We start from the raw sequence: 25,304 nt of genomic DNA on the forward strand, positions 1-25,304 counted from the left end.
ATTAAAAGGCAACTGGATTCTTTTATCCGCTTTCACATTCAGTTACAAATCATGCAGCCTCTGGAAAACTCCACTGTACATTCACAACTGAATGAGAGTTTAAAAGGCAAAAGTCGTCTTCACCTTATTATCATGCATATAGTGTGGCCTTGAGGGGCCCGTGAAAGGATGGTGGAGGCGCCCACGCGATCTCTAATCATTCTTTGTAAATCACTGATAGAAAGAAATGTTTTGTGTTGAGAGAAGGAAGGCACTTGGATTCATTTACTGGGTGCCTGCTCTATGCTAGGCGTTGCCCAGAGCGATGAACTAAACAGATCAGTGCATGTCCGTAGCTTGCTCATAGTAGAGGAAGATCAGGGACCGCTGGAGTTGGTATTTGAGCTGAGACTTGAGAGCCGGTCATGCAGAAATCTGGAGAAACAACTTTCCAGACACTGAAAGGGGGCCCTCCAAAGACTGTGAGCCTGTCCGGCTCGGGTAACCTGGAGAAATCGGAGAGGTGGACAGGGCGAGATGGAAAGGACCCAGGTAAGAAATTTGGAGTTTTAAATAAATTTATTAAAAGTTTAGGGAAATAGCTGGAAAGGTGGAATGGCGAAAGGATGTCTGTTTGGATGCGAGGAAGGTCGTCCAGAAGTCAAGCACCCTCCCCGCCTGCCCGCCTCAAATCGGCTTAACCACGTCAAAACGCGCGCGCTATCTGGAGGAAGCTTGGGTCTCGGCGCCCGCCGTAGACGTCGTGACAGACGCTGCCTGTTGCCTTGGAGTCGGCGAGACGCGGCTGGGCCTCCACCACTGTGGAGGTGGCCGGAGGCGTCGGTCATCATGTCTGTGTTGGACGTGCTTTGGGAAGACCGAGACGTTCGTTTCGACGTGTCCTCGCAGTGAGTCTCTGAGACACCCCAGGAACGCGCTGCCAATAGAGGGCGCCGCGGCGCGAAGTCGGGACTCGCGAGCGGGACCTGCGCCTCTGCAGCTATCCGCGCGGGGCGAGGGTAGGGGGGTTTGCGCCTGCCCTGCGCGCTTCAGGAGACCCTCTGGTTACTGCGGCTCTCCTGAGGCCGGCTCTGCGGTAGGGAGGCGGCCAGATTACACAGTTTCGGTCCCGCACGATCTGCGTCGTCCTGGCCTCGAGATCTATCAGGAATGTGAACCCCACCGGGCAGGGACCACCCAGGCATTTCAGTTCCGTGTGGTGGAAAGAACATAGGACAGGGATTCAGGAAATCAGGCTCTAAAACTAGGTGTGTAGTAATGACACACACTGTGGGCCTCTGGACAAACGACCTCAGCATTCTAACCTCAGATCTATAAGATGAGGGAAGTGGGAGTGAGCATTCTTCAAAGTTCCTAACTACATAAACTTCATGTATGTACTAATTACATAAGCTTCATCTGATTATTAATCTAAATCACCAACCGGAAGAAGTAACCCTCTTTTGGAATCTCACAAACAGAAGCCCTGTTTTGGGAAAATATCATGCTTTAAAGAGACGATGGTTCGAAATCGCCTTTCCAAGAGTCCCGGGAAGAAAATTCCCATTGGGATATTTAGCGTTGGAAAATATTAAAGCTAAGGTTCCTGGATGAATGGCAAGGAGCTTCTAGCCACTCCTTACGGTTCCTTATCATGAACATTATCTCCTTAGATGGGAAAATGAAATATTTATGTATTTCTCAGACTTTGTTGTGGCTGAATACAAAAAACTGACATGCTATTAGATCCTTTACGATGTTGGGAGAAAAAGGAATTTGCAAAATTAAAAACTATAGTTACATACTACACATCTTCTATGATTTTTTTCTATTATTCTTGGAGGGCTCTTAATCCAAACAAGTCCATTTCATGAACATTTCAGTTTATTAATTATTTACCAGATGCTTACTATATGCTGGTTACTATGCTGTTAGCTAGAAATACAAAATAATAGGAAATAATACTCGTGCACCCCTCCCATTTAGTGCAGAAAATAACACAGAGACAGCTATAATACATGTGATAAGTACCATTCTGAAAAAAAAAAAAAATGAACAAAAGGCTGGGGTCCATAGAAACAAAAGAGAACAGAAACAGAGCAGATCATTATTCCTAGGGAAGACCTCAAAGAATAAATAATTTGAGTTGGACCTTTAGGGATAGCTGGGACCTTTTCAGTGTAGACAGAATTATAGAAAAAATGTGGAGGGAGGGGATTAGAAGCAGAGTGTTGGAGGTATAAACCTATTTGGCTAGAAGGCAGGTTGTGTGGCAGAGAAAGTTTAGCTGTACAAACAGAAATGTAGGTTAGCTTCAGCTGAGGATTTTGGACTTCAGCATCTGAGCAGTTGGATGACATGGAAGACTTTTAAGTAGAAAGTATTGGTATCTTCAATTGAATCTAAACTATCAATATCAATTCTGAATAACTAATTGAGTTATCTCTATGGAAAATTTATTAGAAGGTTGTATCAGGTCTGGTAGTCTGTTAGTTCTTTGGGGGTTTGTTTGCTTGTTTACAATCTGGAATTCCATCAGTCAATAAACTATTCTTCATTCTGTTTCCTTTTTCTCATGTATCTAATTGTTTGTCAAGTACTGAAGATGTTTTGCATACAGTTCTTCAAACATTCCTTGTAAATTTCCTTGTCCTTTCCGCTACTTAGAAACATCTAGGGGTTCTCCACTGTCCACAGAATAAGCACCAAACCTATCAGACTGACATTCAAGGTCTTCATTATCTGGTTTCTCCTGAGTGATCCAACTGTAATTTCTGTCACTACTTCTCAATACCTCTTCCTCCCCAGACAGGCCTGTCCTCTCATATGCCCTAATCTTTCTTGTTCCTGATCTTTAATTATGGACTATCCTCTTTCCTTTTTTAGTTCTCCAAATCTTACCCCCTTTCTCCTAGTTCTAGCTGACTCTTAAGTGGCCTTGGTCATTCCAGGCACCACTGATCTCTAGATTCTTGAAGACCTTATTTTCAAATGCATGAGCACTTGGTACAATATCATCTATACTGTCAGCTGTTTTACATACATAGGTCTCTTTTCCCCCTAAATGTATTTTAAGCATATATAGTTGTAGTTATAACGCTAAAACGTTTATATTTATTTTAGGCAAATGAAAACCAGACCTGGAGAAGTCCTTATTGATTGTTTAGATTCAATTGAAGATACCAAGGGAAATAATGGAGATAGAGGTGAGTGTATTTTCTAATGTATTTTATATTTCTGGCTTAATTTACATATGTTGATTCATATTAGTGGGAGAATCTATGAAAGAGCATCATATGTAAATGTAATTGTGACAATGGAAGAGTTAAGTGCACAGGATTTTTTTTCAGACTTAAATTGAAGAAAGGGTAGGTATTAGGGGCTGGGGCTATAGCTCAGTTGGTAAAGTGCCTGCCTCGCATGCACAAGGCCTTGGGTTCAATCCCCAGCACCAAAAAAAAAAAAGGTAGGTATTAAACCTGTAGCCAAGGGACGCAGGTTTCCCTCAACTTCAGTCTATCAGTAAGTCCTGGTTCTGACATAAAATTTCATCCAGTATAAACTGTTAAAATCTAGGAACCCTGTTTGTAAAAGTCATGGCCATGGAATAGTTCTGACCCTTGGGACTGCCCTTGGGGTAGTGAATGTAAGTACATCATAGCTGTGATACCTGGAGTCATGTTTCCTTTTAAGAAATCCGGTAGTAATGCACAGTGCTTTAAATTGACACCTGGAGCTAGACACGTGGAGAGAATTGTTTGCAATGTGAGCTCAAGTACTAGGAAATCTGTGACTTATCTTTCAATGAAGAACAGCCATGTCTGGACTCTAGAGTGGTCTCAAACCAAATTTTCCCAAGATTAGGACGCAAAATCCAGGCTGCATACAGCAACTGTCCATGGAACCAGTAACCAGTGATCAACAGGTCCTGAAAAACATCACAAGTGTTTTTCAATGAAAGAAGCGGGGGGGGGGGGGAGGAGGAATGTCAGCTTACTGTATCTTAAAAGCTTGGAGGGAAAGAATAGGAGGGAGGAAAACAAACCTCTTACTGGAAAGAAGAGAAATGGGAAGAGGAATATACCTTATTGAGATAACAGGATCATTATGTCCGGGGAAAGAAATAATAACCCTTGTGGCAGAGCACACTAACAGCTTTTTGGGTGGCCACTTCCTCTCTGAACTTTTCTTTCTTTTGATTGTCTTTCTTTCTTTCTTTGGTGGGCTGGAGGTGGTATTGGGGGTTGAACCCAGCGGTGCTCTACCACTCAGCTGCATCCCCATCTCATTTTATTTTTTACTTAGACAGGGTCTTGCTAAATAGCACCCGGCTCTCTGAGCCTTTCTTTTGGTCTTCTGTGGAGTAGTATGTGAACAGCAAGTCTTGCTAAGCCCTTCTCTGTTAGGAACCTATCATCACCACCTGCTACTGGCAGAGCCCATGGTGGCTAGGGCCCATCTTTAAAGGAATGCTTAGAACATTTCTGAAATATGTCCTGTATAGTCAGACCTGGGTGAGGATGAAGTGTAAAGATCTAGTCACAAGAAAAACTCTTGGCTTGTACCTTTGAAAGTAGAGTAATAATTCCATTATGATGACTGTCACTTGATGAAAACTGAATTAATTTAGCAATCCAAGAGAAGTTTGGTCATTCTTGTACAGATTGACAAGAACTCTTACTTGACAGCCCATCCTTCAATACAAAGACTATTGGTAATAGAACATTTTTTTTTCATTCATTAAGTACTCATTGAGTGCATAATCCCATATTAGTATTTTGAAGGAGGATGGGCAGAAAGCCTCCCTAGTTGAAAATCTCTATCACAGTGCCTGAAATCATACTTTTAGTAAAAATAAATCTGTGTGTTTGCACAGGTTTCAAAAAACTTTGTTTAAATAAAAGTTGACTAGAGTACGTAGAGCTTCTGGTTGATAAGGAGGTAGAAAAGTAAAGGGAAATCCTGCCATCCAACTTCTACCTTCCCTTTTTTCACACAGTTTAAAAATGACCAAATTAAGGCATTGTCAAGTTCAGGAGCCCCTATTTTAAAAGTATCCCAGAAGATTAGCACATTTAATCCATTTTCAACTCTAAATAACCTGCCATGAAATTATCAGATTAACTTTGTGCTCTAAAGCTGTGTGAGAATGAAATGGGCAGGTCCTCACTGTTTGTTCAGACTATGTTAACTGTTCCTTCCTCTTGTCCTTCTGGGTCTGGCTGGGAGCAGGTCTGCTGGCTCACCCATGGTTCCTAATATCTCACCCATACATTTGTGTTCAGTCCTTTTGCGAATAAACTTTTGTTATCCTAAATAGAGGGTACCCTCTGTTTTCTCCTTAACCCCTAACCAATAGATGCAGTACCTCATCATCTTTGATCTTGTGTGATCCTTACACTCAATCCCTGCTGGCTTACATATTATTTGTCAAACATAGTTTTCTTATCATCCAAATACTCACCAGGCCTAACCCTTCTTCGCTTCCAAGATCAGATGAGATTGGGCACATTCAGGGTGGTATGGTCATAGACTTATTTGTCAAACATAGTTCATAATTTTCCACAATCTCCCATGAGGAGTGCCTTCCTTTTTAGATTTTTAGAACCTCCTTTTCAAACTGGGGGTGTAGTTCAGTGGTAGAGCACTTGTCTAGCATGTGCAAGGCCTTGGGTTCAATCCCCAATACTGCCAAATTTTTTAAAAAAATTTTCATAGAACTTCTTTTTTTATCCCATCTTACTCAAGTATTCAGGCAGGTCTAGTTTTTCTGATTTTAACCATACTAGGAGTTTTCAGGGAGGAAAGAGTATGATATGGCTATATATTACTCATCAAAAGAATTCTGTGGGCTGGGGTTGTGGCTCAGTGGTAGAGAGCACTTGCTAGCATGTGTGAGGCACTGGATTTGATCCCCAGCACCACATTAAAAATAAATAAAGTAAAGTTATTAAAAAAATTTTTAAAAAGAATTCTGTGGCTATAATTTCATACAGAAATGTTATATTTAACAAAGTTAAATGAATTTTATTATTTCAGGATATCTCAAAGCTATCCTAATGTGCTAATTACATTATAAATTTCTAAGACATACGGTTCACTGTGCTCAGGTTTATTTGACTTTTTCCCCTTGGGGCATCTGGGAATTACTATTCTACAGGACCTACTTTGAGAAATTAAGTATATCTAACTTTGTATTTCAGTATAAGAACATCAGGCTGATATTCAGACTTCAGCCTATTTAGCTCACATACAAAAAATTGGGTGTATAAGTGTATGGCTCATTAAAATGAGAACTAAGAACACTCAGTTGACAGAGAATAATGTGTATGTGAGAGTTCATTGAACAGCATTTTGTTTTGTTTTGTTTTGTTTTGGTACCTGGGATTGAAACCAGGGACACTTAATGACTAAGACACATCCTCAGCCCTTTTTAAAATTTTTTTGTTTGAGACAGGGTCTCACTAAACTGCTTAGGGCCTCGCTAAGTTGCTGAAGCTGGTCTTTAACTTGGGATCCTCCTGCCTCAACCTCCCAAGCCCCTGAGATTAGAGGTGTGTGCCACCAAGCCCAGCTGAAAAGTGTTACTTCAGTAAAGAGTTTTGTAATTATACTGTACCATAACCATTCTTAGTTGTACACACATGACCTGCTGAGACTCCAGAATACCTTCTAACAAGACAAAACAAGTACACAATTCTCTTCTCAGTTTGAATTAAACTAACCTATTAACAGTGAATACCTGTATCCCTTCTACAACTCTCAGATTTTGTTTCTCTGAAATTCTGAATCATACATTGCATACCTTACATAGGATAGATATGTGTGAAAAACATACATAGGTGTTGCTGCTGATACCTCATTCTATACTGCAAAATGGGTCCTTACTTAAACTAATTAATTTTTGTTTGCTCATTTGTTTCCTTTTAGGTAGACTCTTAGTAACAAATTTAAGAATTATCTGGCACTCTTTGGCACTTCCCAGAGTCAATCTTTGTAAGTATCCTTCGAAGATAAAACTCTTAAGGAAAAAAAAATCCCTTGTCATGGAACTTGAATGGTAGCTTTTGATACTAAAAAAAAAACTTTGCCATGAATTATGTGGAAATCTGGAATTGCTAAAAATTAAGAAGTCCTAGATTAACCACAGATTACATCATAATGCAAAAGAATTGATCCATTTTTAATTTTTAGTGTGTCTGCTTTGTGTCAGACATGTGTGAGATTAGGGCTTTTACACTGATTATTTTTTGTCTTCCATTTTTGCCTTTGACAACTTGGAATATAATCTGTTTCAAGAAATCCCAAAGAAGGGAGATGTAAACTCTAATAAAAGTAGAGTCTTTCATTGTGTTAAATTTGTTTCATTTATTTTTAAAAACTATTTTAAATAATTCAGTTAGTCTTTTTCTTTTGGTGTAGGGATGCTAATATTTTCAGTGAATAATGGTGTATAGGTTTTATAAAAGTAAATTTCCTTTTTCGCATATTTTTATTTATTCAGAGAGGCAGACCTCACTCTCTGGTTCTTTTAATTTACTTAAATTTGTAATTATTTCATAAAAGTTTTTAAAAATTTTATTTCTATTTCTGTTTTATTTTTAAAACTGTTTAATGTTTTTTATATATATATATGTATACATATGGTTTTTTAAAAAAGTTTTTTCTCAGTTTTCTGTATTATACTCCTTAAATTCTTTGGTTTTAAATTTTAGCTATCGGTTACAACTGCATATTGAATATTACAACAAGGACTGCTAACTCTGTAAGTCTGAAAAATCATATTGAAATATATGTATAGTGAAGAAACATTAGATATATGAATTTAATGTTTGCTTTCACTTTAAATGAGAAATTGCTTTTCAAATACAAACTTTTAAATAAATTTGTCTTTACAGAAATTACGAGGTCAAACTGAAGCTCTTTTTATACTAACAAAATGTAACAGTACTCGCTTTGAATTTATATTTACAAATTTGGTTCCTGGAAGTCCTAGACTTTTTACTTCTGTGATTGCAGTACACAGGTATAGTAATTATTTAGGGATTCTTGGGTATTTTAAGGTAATTTTATGACATAAAGGTTTAGGAGATAAAAGTTTAGAAGTATGACACACTCTTCCTCCAAACTTTGTTGCAAATATCCTGCAGATACTTAGAAGAGCACATCCTATTATAACTTAATAAGCACTTTGAAGGAATTTATAAAACTTGTAAGGACTATTGAAGACTCATAAAAATTTGTACTGAAGGGGGCTGGGGATATTGCTCAGTTGGTAGAGTGCTTGCCTCCCAAGCACAAGGCCCTGGGTTCAATCCCCAACACTGCAAAAAAAAAAAAAGAAAAAAAAGAAAAATTTGTACTGAAGATTCTATTAAATTAGCTACCAAGTATAAAGTGAAACAGTGATTTCATTAAATGTCAAGAAGTTGGATAATTAAAGAATTAAAAGACCATTTAGAGTACAGAAATACACATACTTGGATGTTGTTCCTAAAGAGTGTTTTGACTTTTTTTAAAAAATATTTTTAGACACAATACCTTTATTTGGTTTATTTAGTTTTATGTGGTGCTGGGGAGCAAACCCAGTGCCCCAGTCATGCTAGGCAAACTCTCCACCACTGAGCCACAACCCTAGCCCCTGTTTTGACTTTTTTTAAACCAGCTCTGTACCCATAATTTTTTTGGAAAAGTTTGATTAAGATAACAGGATAAAAAATTGTTTAATTTATATTTCTTTTATTATTACTGATGCTGAAATTTTTCATGTTTCATATATTTTTGGCTATTTGTAGTTTTCTATTATAAATTTCTTAATTATACCATTATCTGTCATATATTTCTTAGTTTCCTATCCCCCTTCATCCCCCTTCTTCTCTCCCCTCTCCTAGAATCCTCTTTGGAATTTGTATAGATTCATTCAGTTTTCTGTACAGAAGTAGATGCAAACATAATGTTTTCAGGTCACAGTAAGAAAAGTTAATTGGACTTCAGTTTATATTAAAAGAATGATGATACCTTTGACTAAAATAGAGAAATGAAGAAAGGAATGGGTTAGTGAAATGAAATACATAAATACTATATTAAAATGACAGTCTTCAAAAAACTATATTTACCAAACCTATTGAAAAGAAAAATATTTAATTTACCATAATAATTATTTGAGTAATATACATAAGTACTAACAATTATACATTTTAGTAGATATGTAAACATAATCTAAGAAAAACACATTTTCATTTTGGATTGGCCTTTCGTTTATTCTTCTTTTTTATAGAGCATATGAAACTTCTAAAATGTATCGTGATTTTAAATTGAGAAGTGCACTGATTCAAAACAAACAACTAAGATTATTACCACAAGAACACGTATATGACAAAATCAATGGAGTATGGAACTTATCCAGTGATCAGGTATTGTACAAAAAACTAATGAACCTTTTGAGACTGTGTTTTGTAATCTTTTCTGATTCATCATCGGGTTTGTATATTTATTCAACTCTAATTGTTAAAATTAGCATTATTGCTCTTGACAAATTAGTGTCATGGCTTTTGATATGAAATAACATTCTGATTCTTATATTTTTCTGGATTTGTGCTCTTTTCAGCAACTTTTGTTCTACGTAGAGTTGAGAGCTTTCTCGGACCTTTGAGATCACGTAGTATTGTCTCTCTTCACTCAGATAATAAACTCAGGCCCCAAAGAGTTAAGTACCCTTGCAGGTGTAGTTCATCAGGAGCCATTACTTTTCCCCCTATTCTATGCTACCCTCTATATTTTAATAACTTAGGCTGGTGGAGGAGAACTGTGGTGTGAACAGTTACAGAAGCCTTTTAACCTGGTCCTTAGGGAACTAAGCATATAACTCATTTGGTGAACTCTTTAATTCATCATTGTAACTTTTTATTTCCTCTTAAAATTATGACCAGTTAGAACATGTAAGCAATTAATAGTTGGAATAAGTTACACATCAATTTAGGGCGAAAATTTTATCTCAGAATAGTTTTCAAACTTGATGTATGTTACCACCTTAGATTAGACTGATAACCATTGTGTTAAAGCTCTAACATCTGAATGAAAAGTTTCTTGCTAAGAATTAAATCAAATACAAATTGTAGATTTACTTTGCTCGAACTATGATAAAAGTTCTCTAGAATATAGACAGGTTCCTATCTGAAAACTCCTTATCTTTTAGATAATGGGTAAGCATACTTCTTCTATAAATTGTCAGATAATATATATTTTTAAGGGATTAAGTGTTTGGCTCAGTGATAGAGTGTTCTTCTAGCATGCATGAGGCCCAGAGTTCAATCCTTAGCACCACAAACAGGTAAGTACATACGTACTTACTGACATTTTATACTTCTCAGGCCGTACAGCGTTTGTTGCAATTGGATCAGTTTTGCCATTGTAATGTAAAACCAGCCATAGACAATATATACAGAACACATGGCTGTGTTTTAATGAGGGAAACAAATTTAAATTTTGTATAATATTCATGTACCATGAAATATGTTTCTCTTGAAATTTTCCACCCATTTACGAATGTTAAAATCACTCTTAGCTTGTGGGCCATATGAAAAGAGGTAGCAGGCCAGATTTGACTCCCAGGCCATAGTTTACCAACCTCTGCTTAATTTATAACTTAGATATCACTTTCTGAAATCTTCTTTTGTGTGTTCCTTATGCAAGCCTGTACTTAATTACATTCCAAAATTGTTACTATTCTAAATTACATAGCTTGTCTATATCTACCCCCCACAAGTAGATTGAGGATTTTATAAGGGTAGTGGTGGGGTCATTCTGTTCACAGTCTTACCACCTAGCATTGCATCTGGCATTTTGGATTAATTAAAGAGATGGTCTGGGATTATGAAATATATCATTTTATTGAAAATAAGGCAATTATTTGGGAGACTGAAGCAGGAGGATCAAAAATTCAAGGCCAACCTGGGCAATTTAGTAAGATCCTGTGTCAAAATAAAATTAAAAAAAGGGTTGGGGATGTGGCTCAGTGGTTAGGTGCCCCTGGATCTAATCTCTGGGTAAGAAAGAAAGAGAGAGAAAGAGGGACAGAAGGGGAGAGAGGGAGAGACAAAGAAAGAAATGCTTATTTTGTACCAGGCACTATGCTAATGGCATTATTTACATGGATTAGGTAATCAAATCCTCTTTTACTATTTGACAAAATGCACCAAGAAGAAATTTGCCCCTGGTCAGACAACTGCAATGATTTAATGATTAATGATTCCAGAGTCCAGGCTATCAGTCATATAATTATATTGCCATCTAGTAAATGATGGAGTCATTAATATCCATAATAATTCTAGTATTAATCTGCTGCTGCGATAATAAGAATTATTTTGGTGTTTAGAAAATTGAAAATAGGTATTCAAACAAATTATCATTGGTTTACTAATTACTGTCTTTTACAGGGAAATTTAGGAACCTTTTTTATTACCAATGTGAGAATCGTGTGGCATGCAAATATGAATGATAGTTTTAATGTCAGTATACCATATCTGCAAATTGTAAGTACATGCATTTAGTGACCTTATTCAAGTGTGGAATAAATAATTTCTGTTCAACAGTTAATAGTGCCATTGAGATTCTCTCTCTCTCCCTTCTTACGTGGCAGTAGTTATTAGCTAAGAGCATACTTTTAAAATTGCTGATTATTTGCTATTTCAACATAGAAAAGACTCAGTTGTACTAAAATTCAAAGAAAATAGCATCATTATCAACCATCAAGGAGCTTTCAATCTGGTGGAGGAAAGTAAAACATTAAAGAGAAAATCATAACATTTGATGGGAAGAAAATGATTTCTGGCTATTTAAAGAAATATGAGAATTTGTAATTGGGCAGGAAGATATAACAGAGTTTACATAGAGGATTGATAAGCCAGTGTTTTGTACTGTTCATTGCTGTTTTATATTGCATTTATATGTTCTATAGCTTGCCTAACCTAGCCTCTGTTATGCTGAATAATTACTGAGTAGTAAACAACCTCATGCATTCTGTTCTTCAAATAGGATTTTTTTTTTTTTGTTATTTAAGAATAGAGTTGCCAAATACAGCCTCTGGAATGAATTCAGCCTGGCCCAAACAACTTGCAATATGATATCATCACAGTTTGTCACTGCAGCAGTCATATTCTAACTTCAGCTCTTTATATATAAACTTCTTGCCACTTCTATCAGAAAGTGTCACCTAGATTATAGCCAGGGTGCCAGTGTCCTGTGGTTCTGAACTAGGACCATGTAATGGTGAGATATAAAGTAGTTGGATGAAAAGACAGGTTTTCATAAGAATTTACCATTAAGTTGAGTCTTTCTCTCAACTTAACTGTCCATCTGTCTGGAAGTGTGATATGCCATTACCTGTCACAGATGACTCATCATGGGTCTTTGAGTTGTCATAATATTAGGTTCTCCATGGTTCTCCCTTTCTCCATCAGCAAGTCTTGTGTTTCTTTCTGTAGGCCCTGTCATTATGCTTTTATCCCTCCTCCTTCTTCTCAGATTACTACCTTCCAGCTGATCAGTCTTTTTTATTATTATTTGTTCTATTTAGTTATACGTGACAGCAGAATGCACTTCGCCTTATTGTACACAAATGGAGCACAACTTTTCATTTCTCTGCTTCATGCAATCATACATGTACATAGGGTAATAATGTCCATCTCATTCCACGTTTTTCCCATCCTCATACTGCCTCTCTTCCCCTCACTCCCCTCTGCCCAATTCAAAGTTCCTCCATTCTTCCCCTGCCCCCCCCCACCCCCCGCAATTATGGATCAGCATCTACTTATCAGAGAAAACATTTGGCCTTTGGTTTTTTGGGGATTGGCTTATTTCACTTAGAATGATATTCTCCAGCTCCATCCATTTCCCTACAAATGCCATAATTTCATTCTTCATTAAGGCTGAGTAATATTCCATTGTGTATATATGCCACATTTTCTTTATCCATTCATCTGTTGAAGGGTATCTAGGTTGTTTCCAGTTTAGCTATTGTGAATTGAGCTCCTATAAACATTGATGTGACTGCATCACTATAGTATGCTGATTTTAAGTTCTTTTGGTATAGATCCAGGAGTGGGATAACTGGATCAAATGATGGTTCCATTCCAAGTTTTCTGAGGAATCACCATATTGCTTTCCACAGTGGTTGCACCAATTTGCAGTTCCACCAGCAATGTATGAATGTACCTTTTCCCCACATGCTAGCCAACACTTATTGTTGCTTGTATTCTTGATAATTGCCATTCTGACTGGAGTGAAATGAAATCTTAGAGTAGTTTTGATTTGGATTTCTCTAATTGCTAGAGATGTTGAACTTATTTTCATATATTTGTTGATTGTAGATCTTCTGTGAAGTATCTGTTCAGTTTCTTAGCCCATTTATTGACTGGGTTATTTGTTTTTTTGGTGTTAAGTTTTTTGAATTCTATATATATCCTGGAGATTAGTGCTGTATCTGATGTGCATGTGGTAAAGATTTTCTCCCATTCTGTAGGCTCTCTCATCATGTTATTGATTGTTTCTTTAGCTGAGAAGAAGCTTTTTAGTTTGAATCCATACCATTTATTGATTCTTGATTTTACTTCTTGTGCTTTAGGAGTCTTGTTAAAGACTTGTTAAGAAGTCAGGTCCTAAGCCAACATGATGGAGATTTGGGCCTACTTTTTCTTTTGTTAAGTACAGGGTCTCTGGTATAATTCCTAGGTCCTTGATACACTATGAATTGAGTTTTGTGTAGGGTGAGAAATATGAATTTAATTTCATTTTGCTGCATATGGATTTCCAATTTTCCCAGCACCATTTGTTGAAGAAGCTATCTTTTCTCCAATGTTTATTTTTGGCGCCTTTGTGTAGTATAAGATAACTGTATTTATGGGTCTGTCTTCTATTCTGTATCATTGGTCTACATGTCTATTTTGGGGCCAATACCCTGCTGTTTTTGTTACTATAGCTCTGTAGTATAGTTTAAAGTCTGCTATTGTGATGCCTCCTGCTTTACTCTTCTTGCTAAGAACTGCTTTGGCTCTTCTGGGTCTCTTATGTTTCCAAATGATTTCATGATTGCCTTTTCTATTTCTGTGAGGAATGTCATTGGGATTTTAATTGGAATTGCATTAAATCTGTATAGCACTTGTGGTAGTATGACCATTTTGACAATATTAATTCTGCCTATCCAGGGGAGAGCTTTCCATTTTGTAAGGTCATCTTTAATTTCTTTCTTTAGTGTTCTATAGTTTTCATTGTAGAGGTCTTTCACCTCTTTTTTTTTTTTTTTTTTGAGGCTATTGTGAATGGGGTAGTTTTTCCTAATTTCTCTTTCAGAGGATTCATTACTGATGTATAGACATGCATTAGATTTATGGGTGTTGATTTTATAGCCTGTAACTTTACTGAATTCATTTGTGAGTTCTAGACATTTTCTGGTGGAGGTTTTGGGATCCTCTAAATTTAGAATTATATCATCAGCAAATAATGATAGTTTGAGTTCTTTTCCTATTCCTATCCTTTTAATTTCTTTCATCTGGCTAGATGTTGAATAGAAGAGGTGAAAGAGGGCATCCCTGTCTTGTTCCAGTTTTCAGAGGGAATACTTTCAATTTTTCTCTATTTAGAATGATGTTGGCCTGGGACTTAGCGTAGATAGCCTTTATAATGTTGAGGTATATTCCTACTATCCTTAGTTTTTCTAGCGTTTTGAACATGAAGAGGTGCTATATTTTTTCAAATGCTTTTTCTGTGTCTATTGAGATAATCATGATTTTATCTTTAAGTCTATTGATGTGATGAATTACATTTATTGATTTCCATATGTTGAACCAACCTTGTATCCCTGAGATGAACTCCACTTGATCATGGTGCACTATCTTTTAAATATGTTTTTATATGTGATTTGCCAGAATTTTATTGAGAATTTTTACATCTATGTTCATCAGGGATATTGGTCTGAAGTTTTCTTTCTTTGATATTTCTTTGTCTGATTTTGGTATCAGGGTGAAACTAGCCTCATAGAATGATATTGGGAAGGGTTCCCTCCTTTTCTGTTTCATGGAATAATTTGAGGAATATTGATATTAGTTCTTTAAAGGTCTTGTAGTACTTGGCTGAGAATCTGTCTGGGCTTTTCTTTGTTGGTAGGCTTTTGATGGTATCTTCTATTTCATTGCTTGAAATCGATCTGTTTAAATTGTGTATGTCCTCCTGAGTCAGTTTGGGCAGATCATATGTCTCTAGAAATTTGTCAGTGTCTTCAAGATTTTCTATTTTATTGGAGTATAAATTTTCAAAATAGATTTTAATTATCTTCTGTATTTCAGTAGTGTCTGTTGATATTTCCTTTTTTTAAGTTTTTTTTAGTTGTTGATGGACCTTTATTTATTTATATGTGGTCCTGAGAATTGAACCCAGTGCTTCATACATGCCAGGCAAGCGCTCTACCACTGAGCTACAACTCTAGCCAACATTTCCTTTTTCATCACGAAAAATTTTAGTAATTTGAGTTTTCATTCTCCTTCTGCTCATTAGCATGTCTAAGCATGTCTATTTATTTATTGATAAATAAAATTTATCAATTTTATTTATTTTTCAAAGGACCAACTTTTCGTTTTGTCAAGTTTTTGAATTGTTTCTTTTTTTTTTTTCAATTTCATTGATTTCAGCTCTGATTTTAATTATTTCCTGTCTTCTTTTGGTGTTGATTTGTTCTTTTTCTAGGGCTTTGAGATGTAATGTTAGGTCATTTATTTGTTGAATTTTTATTCTTTTAATGGATGAACTCTTAGCACTCTGTCTTCATAGTGTCCCAGAGATTGTGATATGTTGTATCAGTGTTCTCATTTATCTCTAAGAATTTTTTTATCTCCTCCCTGATGTCTTCTGCTATCCTTTTGTCATTCAGTAGCGTATCATTTTGTTTCCAGGTGTTGGAGTAGTTTCTATTTTTTATTTTGTCATTGATTTCTAATTTTATTTTATTGTGATCTGATAGAATGCAGGGTAGTATCTCCATTTTTTTTGTTTTGCATTTGCTAAGAGTTGCTTTGTGGCATAACATGGTCTGTTTTAGAGAAGGATCCATGTGATGCTAAGAAGAAAATGTATTCACTCGTTGATGGATGAAATATTCTATATGTGTCTTTTAAACTAAGTTACTGATTGTATTATTGAGTTTTATAATTTCTTTGTTTAGTTTTTGTTTGGAAAATCTATCCAGTGGTGACAGAGGTGTGTTAAAGTTACCCAGTATTATTGTGTTATGGTCAGTTTGATTCTTGAAATCGAGAAGGGTTTGTTTGATGTAGTTGCTCCATTGTTTGGGTCATAAACTGCTGATCAATCTTAATCCTCATGTCACATTTATCAACTAATGTCCATTTTACTTTATCTGTCCCAGCCTTTCTTGATGCCCAGTGATGAATGCCCATAAAATATTTTTTTAAATTAATGGATATGAACATTTTTAGAATTTAGCCACCAGGAACATGAGAACAGTAGGCACATATGACTTTTAAACTAATCAACCTTAGGAACCACAAAGACACTGGCTTACCATAACTGAAAGATTGTGGGACTTTTGTGTAAAATATTGAGAAAAGTTGCTGACTCCCTGGAAGTAAAGGATATTTGAGTCAGATAATTAGGTACACATTTCAGAGATATCTTCTTTGTAGTTTCTTACAAGTTTGCCACCCTAAATATGAGTCTTGGTTCATTTATGATCTCTCTGGGGATTTCATAAAGGAAGGTGGGGAATTCTGTTCTTTAGATTATGAAAGTCGTTCCTGTGTAGAAGTTTAAAAAATTGTATTAAAGAGTCACTATATCAGATAATAAGACATGCATTTTTTCTTTTTCATTTTATATCCAGCGTTCCATAAAGATTAGAGATTCAAAATTTGGTTTAGCTCTTGTCATAGAAAGTTCCCAACAGGTAAGATGTTTTACATTTTTATTAATCTTTGGTAGATTTTTTAAACTATGTGATGCTCTGTTTTTAGTTTTATGTATATAGTAAGCAGTTTACATCCAAGAAGAATATTACCTATAATATGAAGGTACATCAAGTATTTGAAGTGTTACAGTAATTGTCTCCATAGAAGAATCCTATGTTTTTTAATTGGACAGATGATCATTATTGTTAGGATCATCACTTTTATTTTTTATTTGTTTGTAGTACTGGGGATTGAACCCAGGGCCTCACACACCCTAGGCAAACACTCTACCACTGAGCTACATCCCTGCCCCTTTTTATTTGATTTTGAAACAGTCTCACACATTTGCCAAGACTAGCCTGGAACTTCCAATCCTCCCAAATAGCTGGTATCTCAGTGGGGTGTGCTATCACACCCCACTGACTTTTATTATTAATGATAGATAATCAAGTCTCTGTGCTAAATGCTTTTCATACATTCACTTGATCTAATAACTCTATGATACAGTTACTATTTTTCACCACTTGACAGTGAAGGAAACAGGCCTGGAGAAGCTAAGAATCTTGCCCGTGATCTCAGGTCTGATTCACAACAAAACTTTCTTTAAGAAACAGATTTGTACAGAAACATACACATCCATTCTGTTTGAGAATTTATATTCTCACATATACCATATTTTTGTAGGAATTTCTTTTTCTTTCTTTCTTTTTTTTTCTTGTTTTTTTTTTTTTTGGGGGGGGGTACTTGGAATGGAACCCAGGTGCACTATGCCACTGAGCTCCACCCCAACCATTTTTATTTTTTATTCAAAGACAGGTTATTGCTAACACTTGCAGTTCTCCTGCCTCAGCCTTCCACACTGCTGGGATGATAAGCATGCACCACCATGCCCAGCTGCAGAAATACTTTTAAATAAAACACTTAAAACATTTTTTTTTTTTAAAGTGAAGTGAGAGATAAAGGCTGAGTTTATAGCTCAGTGGTAGAGTACTTACCTAGTATGCACAAGGCCCTGGGTTTAACCCCCAATTGTGGAAAAATAAAAAACTGAGTTATAAAACCACTTCTAATTTAAAACATCAATGTCTGCTCACTCCTTTACCATGACCTATAGCTGCTGTTTATTGAGTGCTTACTATGTCCTAGGAAATGTATCAAGTGTCATATATATCTTATTTAAATAAAACAAGTTGATCAGCATTTTATGTGTTAGACAATTGAGGCTTAAAAAGGTTATGGAAAGTAAGTTTCTGGGCATGATACAGCTTGTAAATTAATTATGGAATCAGAATTTGACACGAAAAAGCATGTGCTCTCGACACAAAGCAAATGATCTTACCAGTTATAGTATGCTACTTTCTAACATTTCTCTCTAACAACTTATCCTAGTCAAATTTCTTTCCTAATTTTTAAGGAGATAGCCTAAGGCTACTTCTTTTCTTCTTTTAATGTATATTCATTTTCAAGGCCTAGCTCTAGAAAAACTTAGTTTCCTTGGCCTTTACAATCTACAGTGTTTTTTAAAGTACTGAAAGATCAGCTTATATTTACAAATGAAATCATGTGATATCTGGACATGCTTCAGAGTAATCCTGAGTGATTGGGTGGATGGGAGTTAAGGTGAGGGAGAAGTTAGAAAGTGAGCCATGTGTTGCTATAGCTTGAAGCTCCATGATGACTGTAAGGAGGCTCATTATACTCACCTATTTTTATTTATACCTGAAATATGTCATAGTAAGGAGTTTAATTTTTAGAAATCAAATTTATTGCTGTGAGTGATGACACACGCCGATAATCCCAGCAACCTGGGAAGTTGAGGCAGAAGGATCACAAGTTTGAAGCCAGTCTCAGCTACTTAGTGAGGCCCTAAGCAACTTAGTGAGACCCGTCTCAAAAAATAAAAAGGGTTGGAAATATAATTCAGTAGTAAAGAGGTTCAATTCCCCAGTACCAAAAAAAAAAAAAAAAAAAATCAAACTTGTATGTTTTGCTCTACAACATGTAGATGATGACAGCTAAAGTTTTATCATATATTACAAATATAATTTCTCAGGCTTGTTTTCTTGTTGTTTTTCATTTTCTTATAGAGTGGAGGTTATGTTCTTGGCTTTAAAATAGATCCTGTGGAAAAACTACAGGAATCAGTTAAGGAAATCAATTCACTTCACAAAGTCTATTCTGCCAGTCCTATATTTGGAGTGGATTATGAAATGGAAGAAAAGGTAATTTGTTCAATATGTAAAACAGAGTTGGCTGAATTGCTTTCACAGTACCTATAAAATTCAGATATAAAAACATTGTACAACTTAGCTTTAAACTGTGTTTAAAAATTATGAATATACAGACTCTGCTCAAGTAACAATGGCCCATGGACCATCTGTAATTGGTGACCATTACCTGTCTTCTAGCAGGCTGCTTCCTCATCATTCTTCCATACCTGCCTTTTAGGTGATCAGCCTAGCCAGAAAAATCTCTCTGTGCAAGCTACATTAATGTGGACAGACTTGAGTCTCACACTCTGTCAACTTTATTTTCATTCAACAGCAGCCCCCCATTAGCATGGGCAAACCTTGCATGCTTCATGGGTACCATTATATTCTAACTTGCCCTACAACTACAGCACCTCCAGGAGCCTGCTTTATTAATATGACCAGTGTTCATCCCTATTAATCAGAGCTTCTGCCCCACTAGTTTCAGCTTCAGGGGTTTCGTTGTTGTTGTTATTGTTTTTGAGATGGTGTTGCCCAGCTGATCATGAATTCCTGGGCCTGAGCAATCCACTGCCTCAGCTTCCCAATAGCTAGGTCTATAAGCCTGTGCCACCATGTCCAGCTAGTTTTGAAATATTTTGAATATCCTACCTACACATCAGCTCTTTTCCTTTCTCATGATATCTGATTGCTATACCACTTCCTGCTTTCCAAGTACTTCAACTCTCTTTTAGCATGACTTTCCTCTTCAGCTGGGATCCTGGTCATCCAGTCTATCACTGGGGTCCTCACTGTATACTCTGTCACTGAAACCAGAGGCTCTGTCTCTGATGCCCTTACAGTCTGCTGCACCACTGCCCATTCCATCAGAGGTGCCCTCACAATCTGCTCTATTATCATTGCCCTTTCTGTCTTCCCTATCATGATCCCATCACTGACCACTCTATCACAGGTTCTCTTGCTCTCTGTTCCTTTGCTGGGGCCTTTGCTGTACACCAAGTAAGATACACTAGGCCTAGAATGAGCATCTCAAACTGGACATGCCTAAAAGTGTCCTCATCATTTTTTCCCAGAAAGCAACATCCTGCTGATTTATCTATTTATTATTTGTTTCTAGCATTGTCAAAGTCAGCTGTGCTCAAAACAGAATTTTCCTTCATTTTTCCCTTTATCTTATTTCATACATTCAGTCAGTTATACTAGTCTCTTCCCTGTTCCTATCTCTTTCTTTTCATTCAAACTACAGTTACCACTCTTAATTATTTTTGCCTGGGGAATAATTTTACAGAAAAAGGATGATCCTTGGAAAACAGTTTTAATCCCAGTTTCACCAGTTATTTGTAATCCTTGCAGTTTGAGCTTCAAATGTAAGAGCAAGAATACCTTTGGTAATTCTAGCCTAGTACTTAATATGATAAAGATACTAAAATATTTGAAAAATAAACAAATTAGTAAACATCAGCCCCATATTTTATTCTGCTTTACCTTTAGAGTATTCCATACAAATTTTACTTCTTTTACTTTTCACAAATTCTATTTTATTACTATTTTGAGGAAAATTGAAAACTTACTCTTATACAAAAGTCAGTGTTTGGGACTAGGTTTGTGGCTCAGTGGTAGAGCGCTCGCCTAGAATGCTTGAGGCCCTGGGTTGGATCCTCAGTACTACATAAAAATAAAATAAAAGTATTGTGTCCACCTACAACTAAAACAAAATATTTTTTTTAAAAAAGTTAGTGTTTTGTGTGAAAGAAAAAAAGTGAGCCAGGCACAATGGTACATGCCTAGTAACTGGGGAGGCTGAGGCAGGACCATTACAAGTTCAAGGCTAGACTTGGAAATGTAGTGAGACCCTCAGCAACTAAGTGAGACCTTGTCTCAAAATAAATCATAAAAAAGGCTGGGGATTGGGGGTGAGGGAGAAAGGAAAAAGGTCTAGGAATGTAGCTTGATGTAAAGCACCCCTGGATTCAATCCTGAGTTCCAAAAAAGAAAAAAACAAAACAAAAAGAAGAAAGAAAAGAGTGAGAGTTGTTTTGATTTTTCTGTTTTTCAATTCCTTCTTTCTTTTCTTCTGCCCCCCCCTTCCCACTGCCACCCCCTCCACTCTCCACTGCCCACCCCGTTACTGGTGATTGAACACAGGGTTTTGTGCATCACTAGGCAAGCACTTCACTGAGCTATGTCCCTGGACCTGAGAGTTTTTCCTTTAAGAATCCCCCATAAGCATACAAATTTGTGTAAATTTCCCACTTTAACTTTTTTCATGATGTTGACTTCAGATTTAAAAGTTTAGGTTTAACTGGCTAATTTTAATACTTAAGTTAGTGTTAACAGAAGAATGTAAGACTCAAATGGTTATAATTGTTTTATCTTTTTATAAGCATTTATAGCTCTCACAGTACATTTTTCTAAAATGATTTAATTAGTACTGTTTCTGATGCATTTTGACATTTCTTAATTTTTTTTTTTTTTTAAGCCACAGCCCCTTGAAGCTCTGACAGTTGAACAGATTCAAGATGATGTAGAAATAGATGCTGATGATCACACAGATGCTTTTGTGGTGAGTGTCAGAAAGAACTATTAAATTTCTTATGATTTGTATCTGAGTCATGTTTAATTAAGTAATGTGTGTAAAACACTGTAGAACCCGAGCCTTTTGACATGAGTTTGAGGATAACTTCTTTTAGGTGAAGGAATTTCTTTTTGTGACATTACTTTTAAATTACCAAACTAGGAAATAGTTTGAGAACAATTATTCAGAGGATTTTAGACATATGAAAAGCTTTTTCATGCTGTAGTATAAAAGAATGTTAAATATTATAATTAATTAATTTAAAATCTGTGCTCTTCATAGTTAATTTTTATGAGATAACTTCCTTTAATTTATATTAATTTTAGAAGGATATGTATTTGAAGAATAAACTTTCCTATTTCTGAATTGGTATTATTTAATTAATAGCCAATTATATAATAATGCTTTCTCCATTCTGTGGTCTGTGAATCTGACCAGCATACCTCTCTGGTAACAAATATTTCCAAAGTTGAGAAATTCATATAGAATATATATTATAAACTACTATTTCCAACTATATGCATTTGCTGACACATTGAAGTACTGATTGCTTTGTTTCATTTTTGTTTTGCCAGCATCTTCTTCTAAACGAAAAGTAGAGAAGAAATGTAGTTTCTGTGTCATTCTTTTTATCTCCCTTTGACAATGCTAATTATACATTAATTACAAAGCACATTTGTTTATAGAACTTAAAGCATAACTCTTGTAGACCGACAAGAGAAACAAATTTTGATACCAGCATTATAGAGATGAGAAAACCATTAAACACAAAATAATAATGTATATAATATATGTAGTTACAAAATCATTCTGCAAACTAATTGTCTATTCCTTAGTTCACTGATCTATTTTATGTCATATATGTGAAATACAGTTTTCTTTGTCTTATAGGCTTATTTTGCTGATGGCAATAAGGTAAGAAAATTTTGCTTATATTATATTTTTTGAAGTTTCTATATTCCAACATGTAGCATTCACAAACTTATGTGAAACCTATTTTTTGTTTTTTTTCCTCCTCCTTGCCCACCTTCTCTATTCCCCATCTCATCCTCTTACCTCCCAAAAAGCAACAGGATCGTGAACCTGTATTTTCAGAAGAACTGGGGCTTGCAATAGAGAAATTGAAGGATGGATTCACACTACAGGGACTTTGGGAAGTAATGAGTTGATCTTGAGTTGAGCTGGATTTCTATTTAAAGATATCTCAAGATTAAAGACACTAGTCGCCTACTATAAGGCATGAATAGTTTTTATTTTTACAGCTTTTATATTTAAAGCTTTTAAGAGAGAATTTTTAATGATTAAGGGAAAATATTTTTAGAAAACTGGCAGTTTTCTAAAAATTATATCTAAAATTGTAATTGAAATGTGTCTGGTTTGTAAAATGTTTATTTTGTACCCAATACTTGTATAAGTTTTCAGATATTGAATGACTGTATCATGTTGGGCTTAATAAAGAATTTATGCAGCACCATTTAATGTTTTGAAAGTATTATTTAAAAGAATAAGTATTCTTATAAAATAATCAAAACATTCCTTCTAATTTTAAAATCTGGTTTAAATGTATTATCATATAGCTCCAAATGTAAGCCAACTCTAATACAAATTATAAACCTCAAACATGTCATTTTTAGGGAATCATTTTTGTAAAAACTAAAAAAGTTATAACTGTGGTGTATATCAACCTCTCTGTAAATGTTTTAGATGCTAGTTTATAAATAATTTCAATATAGAATACATTTTTTTTTTGGTAAGAAAATAGTTTTGTCCACTTCTGGACTTTTTCCTTATTTTGATTATTGAAATTTTTTTATTTTAAAAAATAATCTGATTTCTTGGTTAGGTGTAATTTGGTGATCTCTTTGGCATCATTTAGTGGTTTGGGCTATTGTTTCAGTTTATAAAACATTGTACAGAACCTTTGTCAAATAATTGAAATTAGCCAAAGAAAAGCCCTCTTTCCCTAGTGGGGAAATATAAAAAATATTTAAAATAAGATGCAACTATGTGTCCAAATATAGACAGGCACAGGACAACCTAGTGCTAACCTGAGTTTATTAAAAAAAATCATTGAACAAAGCTATAAATGGAAAAGGATTTCCACATTTTTAAGTGATAGTTATAATAACATATTAGGAAGTCATAAATAAAACACTGCCATAAATATTGTTTAAATATTACTTTCCAAGCAAAAGAGACTTCATAAAATTGCCAGCTAGTAAGGAATAATCTCAAATGTCATATCATGGAGTTTGTATCTGACTCACTAATCTTTTCAAATGTTAGGTGTTACGTGTAGAGAGAAATAAATGAGTCATTTATTGTTTAAACAAGGGAGCAGCTGTTGGTTTTTTTCTAGTGTGTTAAAACCTTTAGTACATCTATAAATGGAAAAAGAATCAATGAGCTCTTCTTTCAGCTGTTGTTTTAGCAGCTGACAGTACCATTGACTTCACTGTGATGTAAAATAAAAGAAAAAAAGCCTTTCCTCATGGATAGAGACCTTGAAATTTAAAAATACATAATTCCCTGAACTGGGGGCAAACATTCATTCAGCAAATATTTATGGAGTACCCATAAGGCCTCGAGACTATAGCACGAACAGCACAGAATGACCAAATCTGTCTTCATGGAGCTTCTGTTCTTTTAGGCACATTCGAGAATACCAACCTTTGACACTATAGTATTTTGAAAGTTCTATTGAATTTAGATAATGATTATGTAATAAAGTGTTTTGTGAAGAAATACCATCTACATATGAGCAAAGGTTCAATTATTGTAAATCATGATTTCTACATCCCATAATACAATGTTCCCTTATAATCAATACCTATATGTATATGTGTATATATAATAAAATACATATTTTTTACTTATATAAAAATTAAAATTATATATGTATATACACATATATATATTAAATAAGATCTGTTTTCTAAACTGACTGATGTAGCGCTTCATCCTGATTTTGCTGGGTTCCATTGATGACACTGTTTTCATGGGGTTACATCTGTTCTCTAACTTTTAACTTTTCACAATGAAAGATAATTTTCAACACTTAAAATTACAAAATGTCTTTAGTGATCACATTTATGTGTGTGGGTCTTTCCCTAGTGTTGATGTTTGACTATTTTTTCTCCAGTCTTAATGATTTAATCCTTTGCCTTTATTTTACTTAGTATTATTTGCCATGTCAAATCCTTTGTACAGCAAGGCAGGGTGTGAATAAATTAATTTTATAATTTAATTCAGTACTCATTTTACTTTTCTCACAAATAAACAGTTTTGTCTGCTTATTTATATATTTAAGACATTATTTACAATGTCTTAAAAATTAGCAGTTTCTCTGCACTGTTATTTCAGTTTTGATGAAGATATCATTTCAAAGATTTATAAAACTATAATTATAGTACATAAGTAAACACTTTTAAGTGTCCTACTTAGAAAGATCTATACCCCACCGTTTTGAGTAAAAGATAAAAATTTGTGTGTAACAGTTATTGGAAAGGGAATCTTATGAGAAGTCAAATGAACTCACTTCAGATTCTTGACCTTTGCATCATTAATTCAGAGAGCCAAGTAGCTTGC

At 35.3% G+C, this 25,304-nt stretch overlaps 1 protein-coding gene across 2 annotated transcripts; it reads left to right on the plus strand.

The window, feature by feature from the left end:
• The first annotated feature begins 748 nt into the window (after positions 1-748).
• Positions 749-23,190, plus strand: BBS5 (Bardet-Biedl syndrome 5). Of its 2 annotated transcripts, none has more exons than XM_079133307.1 (12): positions 749-887; positions 3,103-3,185; positions 6,910-6,975; positions 7,695-7,744; positions 7,878-8,005; positions 9,257-9,392; positions 11,415-11,510; positions 16,868-16,930; positions 19,019-19,153; positions 21,621-21,704; positions 22,608-22,631; positions 22,784-23,190. In XM_079133307.1, the coding sequence occupies exons 1-12, from the start codon at positions 829-831 to the stop codon at positions 22,883-22,885; spliced, it is 1,026 nt and encodes a 341-aa protein (XP_078989433.1). In that variant the 5' UTR covers positions 749-828; the 3' UTR covers positions 22,886-23,190. The 2 variants fall into 2 exon arrangements, with proteins under 2 accessions (XP_078989433.1, XP_078989434.1); XM_079133308.1 differs by having other exon boundaries at positions 863-998.
• The last annotated feature ends 2,114 nt before the right edge of the window (positions 23,191-25,304 follow it).

This window comes from Sciurus vulgaris (assembly GCF_902686455.1).
Source record: "Sciurus vulgaris genome assembly, chromosome: 3".
In the NCBI taxonomy this organism is placed as follows: domain Eukaryota; kingdom Metazoa; phylum Chordata; class Mammalia; order Rodentia; family Sciuridae; genus Sciurus; species Sciurus vulgaris.

What these genes read in the sequence shown, in the direction of transcription:
- BBS5 (XM_079133307.1), top strand. Translation starts at nt 829, where the DNA reads ATGTCTGTGTTGGACGTGCTTTGGGAAGACCGAGACGTTCGTTTCGAC. An exon ending in GGGAAATAATGGAGATAGAG is followed by an intron (nt 3,186 to 6,909) that starts GTGAGTGTATTT and finishes GTTTCCTTTTAG; the next exon opens with GTAGACTCTTAGTAACAAAT. An exon ending in GTATACCATATCTGCAAATT is followed by an intron (nt 11,511 to 16,867) that starts GTAAGTACATGC and finishes TTTTATATCCAG; the next exon opens with CGTTCCATAAAGATTAGAGA.